At 42.9% G+C, this 11358-nt stretch overlaps 1 protein-coding gene across 1 annotated transcript in view; it reads right to left on the minus strand.

Annotated features, from left to right (window-relative positions):
* LOC310803069 (copine-9-like) overlaps nt 1-9150 on the minus strand; it is a gene marked incomplete at both ends in the record, with an annotated part of 65800 nt that extends 56650 nt beyond the window's left edge. Inside the window, 2 exon segments of the mRNA XM_083667705.1 lie at nt 3549-3589; nt 9074-9150. Coding sequence (XP_083523831.1) covers nt 3549-3589; nt 9074-9150 — 118 coding nt within the window.
* Between the last annotated feature and the right edge of the window lie 2208 nt (nt 9151-11358).

Here is an 11358-nt window from a genome sequence, read left to right on the forward strand (position 1 = left end):
TGTATAATGTGTGTCTAAACAATATCCAGATCCTATGTGAAAATATACTTTTTTCAAAACAAAACACATCGTGTTTAACGATTGTTCCCACTGAGACAACTGAGAACTTCAGCACCTTCAGCACTGGACAGCTCCCTAAGAATCCATCCTAAAATGTTTCCCCTCCATTCATTTGGCAGCCCCCCCTCCCCCCCTTGTCTTCCTCTGCCACCCTGGCACTAACACCACGCACCATCGCGCCACATCAAAGCAGAGTGCGGCCGAAAGCCATACAGAAACCAAATAGCATAATGCTGCCACCGTGGTACACAGCCAGTCAGCCGTGAAGCCCCTGTGCTGCTCATCCCTCCCCACCACTCCGCTCCCTCCATCAAAGAAGAAGAAGAAGAAGAAGAAGAAGAAGAAGAAGAAGAAGAAGAAGAAGAAGAAGAAGAAGAAGGAAAAGGAGAACGAGAACAACGAGGAGGAAGAATAGGAGGAGGAGAGGAAAAGAAAAAAAAACAGGGTCAAACTAAATTAATAAATACCGGGATGGATGAGAAGGGAAAAGGACGGAACAGAGGGATGGAGGGAAGAAGGGATGGAGGAAAGAACCACACACTCTGGGCCAGGAGTTTGGGGACAGCTAAGTGATCCCTTTAAGTCAGGAGAGAGATTGGAGAGTGAATGGAGAGTGACTGAGCCCTTGCAAGGAGGGAGAGAGGGATGGGGATAAATAAATAGAGGGAGAGAGGGATGGAGGGATGAATAGAAGGGGGGGGGATGGAGGGGTGCTCCTGAAACATTTAAGGTTGAGAGTGAATGTGTGGTCCATTAAGGGGAGGAAAGGGGGGTGGGGGGGCATCTGATGGGAGGGAGTCTGTAGTGATCCGTGCCCAGGTTAATGCAGCCATCAAGTACCCCTAGACTCACTACAAGGAAGGATGAGTCTAATCAGCCAGGACATCCCCTATATCCCCAATAGGATCACCCCCCCATCGAGTCATCCATTAGGATTAAAGCACTTCCATGTTGGCCTCATTCCCTCTGAAGTACTATCCTAGTGAATGACTAGATGGTTTGCAATGGTTTGCTGTGGTCTCCGCCCCCATTCCTTCACAGCCCACCTATGGAACAGGAGCAGGAGCTCTGGGTGTGTTTTGATACCATGCATTACAATGAGCCTGTCCTCCAATTTCTACCTCCACTACAACCATCCTGTCATTCCATAGTGCCACACTAGATATCAACATGAAGTATCAATCCATCTCTGCTACTCTCAACAACATTTCTATTTGAGTCACTCACTAACAGCTATTATCCAGTGCTACATACAGGCCAGGGGAGGCTGGTGGAGGAAGAAATTGAAAGACAGGCTCATTGTAATGCATGGAATGGCATGAGAAATGGTATCGATTGTGTGTTTGATACTATTCCTCACTCCTGGATTTGATACCATTCCTCATGCCATTCCATGCATTACAAGGAGCCCATCCTCCGATTTCTACCTCCACCAGCCTCCTCTGATTCGGGCTACGTACGGTAGGCTAGGTACCCTCCAGGCTGAAACGCTTGCTTATCAGTTCCTCACACAGTGTAGCGTGATGACCTAGATAGCTATCGACCACCACTCTGGCCTCTACAGTCCGACAGCCACACAGGACACAAGGGGCCAAGCGCTACATGAAAGGCCAGGCTAGCCCGGTACTGCTGAGGGGTCCACCTTTACAGCACCGGGGTCCGGGTTTGATGTCTAGGACCCCTTGGCCTCCAATCATTATATCCCACATCTCTGTCCCCGCTCAGCTCACTAATCCAACCGGCCATCAGGGGCGGGAGGGCTATCAATAAAAGATGGTGTGTGTGTGTGTGTGTGTGTGTGTGTGTGCGTGTGCGTGTGCGTGTGCGTGTGCGTGTGCGTGTGTGTGTGTGTGTGCGTGCCATAATTGGAAAGATGATCTGATCTTCATGAAATGAAAGGAAGGAAGTCAATCAGTGTAGCAGAATCAGGAACCATCGGTCGACTGATAATGATAAACTCAGAGTAGACTTCTAAGAGTGACAAAGTTCACTTAAGATGTGTGTCACATTAGGATATCGAATCAAAAATGCACACCAATCATTTTATATTAGTTTGTACTGGAACTAAAACATTTTAAATTGAAGTGTAGAGCTTTGCAGAAATAACAGTGACCTTTTGTGTCTCTGTGATTAAGAGGTGGTTCACAAAGTCAAAATCAATCAGACTGTTGGCTTAATTAGGCCCCGATGAGAGAGACACAATTTAATTATGGTGCTTTAACATTCGCAAGATTGAGATGAGAGATGCACATACGCACGCACGCACGCACGCACGCACGCACGCACGCACGCACGCACGCACACTCTTCAAATGCATGTATCATTTGCACATCTGATGATGAAAGAAAAGGATAACAAACTAGCACTCAAAACTAGGCAAAACTAGGCAACCCCCAACTGTACTGTTATCAAATCTAAATGACAATGTGAACAGGCAATGCTTTCCAAATAATAATCATATCTGAAGCCACTTTCGTCTTCAAACTAGGAAAGATGAAAGCAATTGTTGCATAGAGCTAGTTTTACTGTAAGATGTACTGTATTAGAGTAAACACTGAAGTTCAAGGGGAATTTCTCTTGTAGTGGCAATATTGAAGTGACCACAAAGATCTGAGGCTGCTTATACCATCTGTCCCCAAAGACACACTCACTATCAAACATCAGACACCACACGTGCACTGACACACTCATAAAACATAGGCCTACACACACACACACACACACACACACACACACACACACACACACACACACACACACACACACACATCAAATGAACAGAAGCCCTGTCACTGAAAAACCCAGAACATCAGACAAAAGCCTGAACACACACACACACACACACACACACACACACACACACACACACACACACACACACACACACACACACACACACACACACACACACACACACACACACACACACACACACACACACACACACACACACACACACACACACACACACAGCCTCTCTCTCTCTCTCTCTCTCTCTCTCTCTCTCTCTCTAATTCCTACTGGCCAAATTCATTTGTTCCTACAATTCATTAGAATAGATTCACATGAAGCCTAAGATGCTGAAGCTGCCCCTGCTGATATACATGCATCAGAGGCCAGGAGTCATCCAGCCAATCAGGCCACATGATTAGCTGACCTAATTGAAAGAGGGCTTTTCATTTGAAGTCCACCCTTAAGGCAACACTTTACATTCATACTGGAACTGCCTCTGAATATCCAGAATATTAGTAATGCCAGCAGTGATTAACAGCAGTGAGTGGTAACTGCAGATAAGGCACATGAAATGATGATTGAATTGCCACAAAGTTAAACTGTCCAATTCCATAGACCAGGCTCAGGTGAGCTACTACAGTAATATATTTAGTTGTAATGAAACCTGGGACCAGCATTTCAAATTCATTCATTCATTCATTCAATGTTGATGTGAAAGATGTTGTTAAACCGTTTGAAAAGTATTGTTCACATACCGGGATCTGACTTGGAGAAGGTGTCCATGTCCAGCAGGTTCCTGTGGAAACGAGAAAGAGAAGGAGGGAGTTAGAGAGAGAGGAAGAGATGAAGGGAGTTAGAGAGAGAGGAAGAGAGAGGAAGAGATGAAGGGAGTTAGAGAGAGAGGAAGAGAGAGGAAGAGATGAAGGGAGTTAGAGAGAGAGGAAGAGAGAGGAAGAGATGAAGGGAGTTAGAGAGAGAGGAAGAGAGAGGAAGAGATGAAGGGAGTTAGAGAGAAAGAAAGAGGAAGAGATGAAGGGAGTTAGAGAGAGAGAGAGAGAGGAGGAGAGTTAGAGAGAGAGAGAGGAAGAGATGAAGGGAGTTAGAGAGGAAGAGAGAGGAAGAGATGAAGGGAGTTAGAGAGGAAGAGAGAGGAAGAGATGAAGGGAGTTAGAGAGGTACGAGATACAAGGCCTTCATTTCTCTCACAAGGTTACAAACAATTGATGGTATAAGTTGTTTTTTTAAACGCTTTTTTTTTTTACAATATATATTGTAAATGAGAATTGATTCTCCGGTGAATTGCCTGGTTGAATAAAGATAGATAAGTCAACAGAGAATCAATTCTCATTTACAATGATGACCTTACCAAGACACCCAGCAATATTCAAACACAATGCAACATGTGGAACTCATCAAAAGGAGTATATAGTGATAATTAAAATGATCAAATCTGTGATCCAATTAACTGAAACATCATTCAAAGCAATACATGAATATAACTGCACGGCTGTGGAAGGTGTAACCACCATAATCATCATTTCTGTATTTCTAAACCCACTCCTGTTTGAGAGGTTTAACCGCCATTTAACTGGTATAACTGGTACAGAGTACTAACATTTTAAACTCAAGCACAAAATAACTGTATTTTCAGGGGGATATGGCACCCCTCCAGGGGTGCAGGTCTCTAGGGCCTTTCACTGTGTGTGTGTGTGTGTGTGTGTGTGTGTGTGAGGCTGGTAGCTGGTATCTACTGGGGAGTGAAGAGACAGGTCTTATGGGATTTGCTCACATGTTCTTCCAGACACTCCACTAGCTAGTCAAAGGGGAATTGCTGGACAGTGAGGATGACAAGACCCGAAATAGGTACAAGTGCCCCAGGCCTTTCCTGGATTCTCTTTGTTAGTCCAGCTAGTGATCTTGTTCAGTCTTTCCACTGGCCAAAATGATTGTCTCCAATATTTCCATTTGTACTTGGCAATGATAAACTCCAGTACTCTGGAAAGTTACATCATGTTAATTGAATTATGCCAAGTGCAATGTCATAAAGTGATCTGCAGCACAACTCTATTGGGCCATTATTTAGCAATTAACATAGGAACTACTTTGTCTAACACTGTAGTCTCTTTATGAGTACTGTAATGAGCCTTACAGTGCAGATTTGGATCCACACTTCTAGGGATGACGTCCCCCCAGTCTCCCCTTCATGTTTGGCCCAATTGGGACATGAGGAGAACATCCAATCAGATTGTCCCCCTGCTGCGATTGACATTCTCCCACTGCGACGCCCCCATCCTCGGCTTGGTGCTGACCTACTTGTGATTTTATGTGAAATCACCACCAAGGTCACTTCAACATCAGACACACAAACACACACACACACCTCAATCAGTCTTCTTAATTTGAATCTCTCTCTCTCTCACACACACACACACACACACACACACACACACTATCTCTCTCACACACAAAATGGGCAGAAAGCTAAACAGCATCTCCTAATAATGGTAATAATATAAATCCAGTTTTACCAGAGTACACACAATGGCAACATCGACCCTCATAGACTTCATTAATCATATGACTCAAGCAAAATGATCTTGATCATAGCAACAAGTAAATCGATCTAAGAGTGTATCCCGGACTCCATAGACTCAATGAAAAATTGATTAAATTAAAAGAATTTGCCATCAATCCACACACAATGCCCCAGAATGACAAAACGAAAACAGGTTTTTAGAAATTTCAGTACATTTATTAAAATTGAAATACAGAAATACTTAATGTACATAAGTATTCAGACCCTTTGCTATGATACTCTCAAAATTTGCTAAAATGCAAAAATGTCATCACCAAATCACTCAACAAGTTAAATTGAGTCCATCTTAAAGTGGTTACACCTCTTCAGCTGTGGAAGACCCTATAAAAACAAATATATTAATTCCAAAATTACATGAACTATTATCCTTGCATTAAGATGGACTCAATTCAACTTATTGAGTGATTTGTTGATGACATTTTTGCATGAGTGAGTATAAGAAAGTATAAGACTGAATACCTATGTACATGAGGTATTTCTGTATTTCAATTTTAATAAATGTACTGAAATTTCAAAAAACTTGTTTTTTAGTTTGTCATTCTGGGGTATTGTTTGTGGATTGATGGCAAATTATTTTTTATTTAGTCCATTTTAAATTGAGTCTATAACACAACAAACTGTGGAAAAAGTGAAGGGGTCTGAATACTTTCCGAAGGCACTGTATAATGATAATATATGATTATAAATAATAAATCAAACAACAATGAACGCACTTCCGTAGAACCAAAAAATATAATTTAAGGCCTATTTCGAGACATCATCTAAAAAGTAATTAGACTGGAAATATACAGTATGATGTTTCTATTTTAATCAGTAATTAGGACCCCTAAAAGTTCCCAACAGTTGAGGTGGGAGGAGGGCATTTTGGGTTAATAGGTGCTTTACTGGTGAGATAGGGAGGCAATTTCTTTCCTACCGACTCATTTAAACAATCCTCTCCTGGCGGTAATCATGGTAAACTCCATGGGTGGCTGACACGCTCTGCTTGTCTAATAGGATCTCGTTGGAGCTTCGTTTTGGGTGGCAGTCGGGTCTTATATAAGAAACCAGTGAGCTTTCACCATTCTCTCTCTCTCTCACTCTCTCTCTCAAACACACACACACACTTCGCTTCAGTTTCACTTACTTTTACTTACACACACACACACACACACACACACACACACACACACACACACACACACACACACACACACACACACACACACACACACACACACACACACACACACACACACACACACACACACACACACACACACACACACCACCTCTCACTCTATCTGTATCCCTGCACTTTCCACACTCTCTTTTGCTCTCCCACTCTCGTTCTTACAATGTGAGCCTACCCCACAGTGTCGTGCTTCTTAGTCTGAAGAGCAATTAATTTCATTTCATTGCCGCCTGCAGTGGCTTGAAACTACTGAGAGAGATATAAGAGACATGATTTGTGGGCAAAACCTTAATAGAGAGAAAAAGACAGAGGATTGAGAGAGCGAGAGAGAGAGATAGAGAGAGAGACAGAGAGAGAGAGAAAGAGAGGGGAGGTAATACAGAAGGGAAAAAAGAGAGGTGGGGGTCAAAAAAGGGAGAAAAAGGAGTGAGAGAGAGAGAGTGAGCAAGAGAGAAAGGAGGGACATTTAGATGAAACTCCATAGAAGTCCTATCTCTCTAGGCATAGCTCCAAAAGCAGCCAACATTACCGGACAATTTATAGCTTTGGTCGACACTCAGGGGTCACACTGACAACTACTAAGGGCAAACCAACAAAATATTGCACTTTTTCATGTTTGTCACGACAAACTCATGATAACCTTCCAGAATAGTGTAGCTAAGAAGCATACTAAAGTTTAATCATAAGGAGAAGGTTATTTGGATGACATTTTGATCTGTCAAACCTACCCTAATAGGAAAGCTGAAATCTCACACATCTTTTCAAAGCTCTGGAGTTCAGGCTGCATATCAGGGGGAAAATCAAACTGACAGGTACTGTATCTTTCAAACCTGAGTGATGAAAGAAATTGTGTGAAGATGTGAGCCATTTGATGTTGGGGCATGACTGCTCAGATCAGAACGGGTTCATGTTCACAGGTTGAGAGACATCAGTCGGCAACTGTTAGGCAGACAAACACCTGTTCTAGTGAGGGAGACCATCAACCGTGACTGGAAAGATATGTCAGTAGGCCTAGCTGACAGTAACTGCTACAGAAATCCCTTTTCATTCATGTACTGAAGCCAAGAATGGGGTCAACATTGAGGATTGTTGTGCTGTGTGTGTGTGTGAGTGGCCTACATGACATCATACACTACTGTACTACCCATATTATCACTCATATAATAACATACTGCATAAATATACCCAATAACATGTGTATTTTACATTAAAGTCTATTATGATACATGAAGGCCGTCTCTGCATGGCAAACCTCAGCGGACATTTGAGCCACATTGATAGGCTCATAGACAGACCTCAATGTACAGTGTATGACCTCATATGGCCGGCCCTATTTGTTTTGATTATTCATGTGTTTTGCTGAGTTTTGCTGTCAGAGCGGAGGGCCCGGTGGGTCTCTAGATGTGCCAGCTCTCTCTCTCTCTTTTTCACAGCTGATGCCCTGTTTGCCATGGAGGAAGGGTTTCAGGGGGGAATTCAACCAACCTCATTCTGTCAGTGTCACGGAACGAAGACAACCCCTCTTGCCCCCTCTGGACCAGCCCTGTCTGCTCGATGGGTTGAGGAGGTAGTGCTAGAAATGTTAAGCTGGCCAACCGATTACAATTGTTGCTACCGCAAACAAGTTTTCTGAGAGGAAAATGGCCCTTGGTTTGCACAAGTCAATCGAAACAGGGACTGAAAAGTATAGCATGCATTTTGTATGAACACAATGTCATGAGTTGTATTTGTTGCAATATTTTTCTTTCCTAAATCAAAAGGGGTTGTGTATCAACCAAAGGAGAAACATGAGATCATAAACTCATCTGCTTGGAGTTCAATACAACTACATTTGTAAATATGCCAATTTGTTCTTCATCAAGTCTTGTTAGCTAGATGCACAGCCTAAACAAGTGCTCTGATTGAGAAATAATGGCCACTGGTTAATTGTCTGTTATAGCTAATCAGTTCAATGCAAATTGGATACTAACCTGTACAGTACATGCCGATTAAAACACGAATACATTACATATAGCCTATGCAAAGTTTCCCAGGGAAAATGTGTGGGCGAGAGTGATCCTTCCTCTCTCCAGCTCATTTTATTGTGACAACAACCTGTCCGACGACACTCCTGCTGTGTTAGGGTGGCATATTAATATCCATCCTATCCATGTGATCTGTATGAGTTGCGTGCGTTGGAGCTCTCGAAGGCACTCAGAATAAATACCGTTATCTGATGCGCCCCACGCACTTCTACGCCCACTGTTCGTGCAAATTCCTTGCAAAAGTCTGAGTGCGGCACTTATTCAACTAACAAAATGTTGAAATTTCAGCAATTATAAAGGCTCGAAGTAGTTCAGCTGCACATATTCGTGCCAAATAAAATGTAGGCTACTTATATAGAACTCATGAATTCGTTTAAATGTGCTCTTATTCCACACACACGTTCGTTCGTGATATAGCATTTTCAACATCTCCTTCTTTAATGACTGCCTATTCTGAAGTAGGCGGCAGGATTTCACTGATCTTACCTGCACGACACGGTAACTTCAATCTTGGTCGCAGGTACGGTGGAGTTGAGCGGGTCGAAATCCCCAATTGACGCCATGGTCAGGCTTTAAATCAGTTCCTCTCCAATGTTGAAGTTCTCCGCAATGTTTAGCCGCTACTCTTCAAAGATATTTTATTTTTTTGCTTTGAAAATGTGTTCCATTCACATGGAAAAAAGAGCCAAAAGCGCCGGATAACGGTTGATGACCAACGTCTTCATAGGGCTGAGCGCCAGGAGCATACCTGTGTACGGAGCGAGTGGCAGCGCTCGAGACATTCCATGCAGGGAGGTGTGGTGGTGGTGGTGGAGGAGGAGGAGGAGGAGGAGGAGGAGGAGGAGGAGGAGGAGGAGGAGGAGGAGGGGGAGGGGGTGGTGGTGGGGGATGCGACTTCATTCATTGTGGAGAGAGAGGGAGAGAGAGAGAGAGAGAGAGAGAGAGAGAGAGCGTACAGTGCGCGTCACTGTCACTGGAAACAGTAGCCAAGCGCCAACGGGTCCGTCGCTCCGTATTTCTCCTTATCCATCGGCAGGTGGAGGCAGAGACTTTGGGAAGTTGCTGGCAGTTTCAAAGATCTTGGGAGGTTACATATTAAATGCGGGATGTTTCATAACGTTAGGGCAGGCTGTGTGTCAGTTGTATGCAAGCGTGCAAAGAGAAGACGGCTCTGACCCCCTTAAACACATTATATGAAAAATGGGGATTTCAATCCATAACGACATGGTCTGGTTGACCTGGTTTACACACCCCGTTGCTGAAACAGTGCTGGAAAAACAATGCGAGGAAAATTATCAATATTAAGCCAGTACAGTATTTTTGGGTTAGCCCTAGTGTGTAAAGTGTGTAGTGTGAGTCAAAGACTGTCCTATTTGTCCAATGGCCAATTTCCCCTCACTTAAAATATATACATATCAGAATGGAAATGATAAAACAAACAAACAAACATTTTCATGTTTTTCTTTCTTTATTATTACCACCTGCAGCTCAATTCACCTTTCTCAATGTAGCCCATTCTCTCTGGCAACAATTAAGAGCAATTTAAAACGAAAAAACGAGATAAAATTACTTTAAAATGAATCGACTGTACAAAGAAAAAAAAGTGTCAATCTCTTTACACAGAAAACATAAGGACGATGAGTGCAATGCAGCATTTCAGGAAAATCGAGAGAGAAAAAAAAAACAATCATACTAAAATAAAAGTTAATTAGGAAAAAAAAAAATCAAACCATATAATCCACAAGTTTTTATAAAGTTGGGGAAATGACATGCAAAAACATTGATGTGTGGACAACTGCATGAAGTGCTAGGTGTAAGAATTGTACCAGGGGGGTGAATTGTGTGAAGAGAGAAATGGGTAATCAGTAATGACTCCTCTCTTCAACACTCTGTGGATGCAGTGCCAACAGAGAAATCCCATGTCAACATAAGTATTTGTGTGGAGCTGAGAGGATCTTTATAGCTCCATATTGCCATCTAATAGGACATTGTGGAAATGTCTCAATTTCGCATCCTTTCAAATCTATAGGAGTCTATAGGGAACATGGGCTAAAAGTTGGAATTCAACACTGGAAATCTGGAAAAAAGTTTCCCCATTTTATGACATTCATCATCAATCAATCAATCATTTCTCAAGTGAAGTGTGACTAAATCCACAACAAAGAGAGACATGAGATGGTCATGTGATGGTGAAACCGTCTCAGTTTGGTGATACCAGGAGGTGTTGGTAGCTACAGTAAGACAAAATGGTTGAGTTGTCTCTCAAACAGAACAGCACCGTTTCTGCCTTTTTCCTGCTCCCTTCCCTTCAGCCGTAATAAAAAGAATGAAGTCCCCCGGTGAAGCATTTGATAAAGTGCTTCGCCTCCCCCATTGTCCGACCACTGTCTATATGACACAAACAAAGCCACTAAGAACAATGGGGATGCACCTCAGGCTTTTCGTCAGTCTGCACACGGTTGGGCAACTGTGTGTCGAATGGTAACACCACACTCTCTGTCAGAGCTACAACATCTCTGAACATCTCCCCTCTGTGTCTGTAGTATGACTCATGTCATGGATTGACCAAAAAAAAAAAAAAAACCTTGCCCAACAGACTTAAGAATAGTGTACATGAAGATCAATTGCCATTAGCCTTCAATTCATAGAGATAAATGTGACTGAACAAAGGCTGAACAAATACAAATAATCTTGCAGTCAAATTATTGATATAGAGGGGTGGGGGGTGGGGGGAGCAAGTGACTTGCAGATCACTTCTCAACTGACCATGA

This window comes from Argentina silus, assembly GCF_951799395.1.
Source record: "Argentina silus genome assembly, chromosome: 4".
In the NCBI taxonomy this organism is placed as follows: Eukaryota; Metazoa; Chordata; class Actinopteri; order Argentiniformes; family Argentinidae; genus Argentina; species Argentina silus.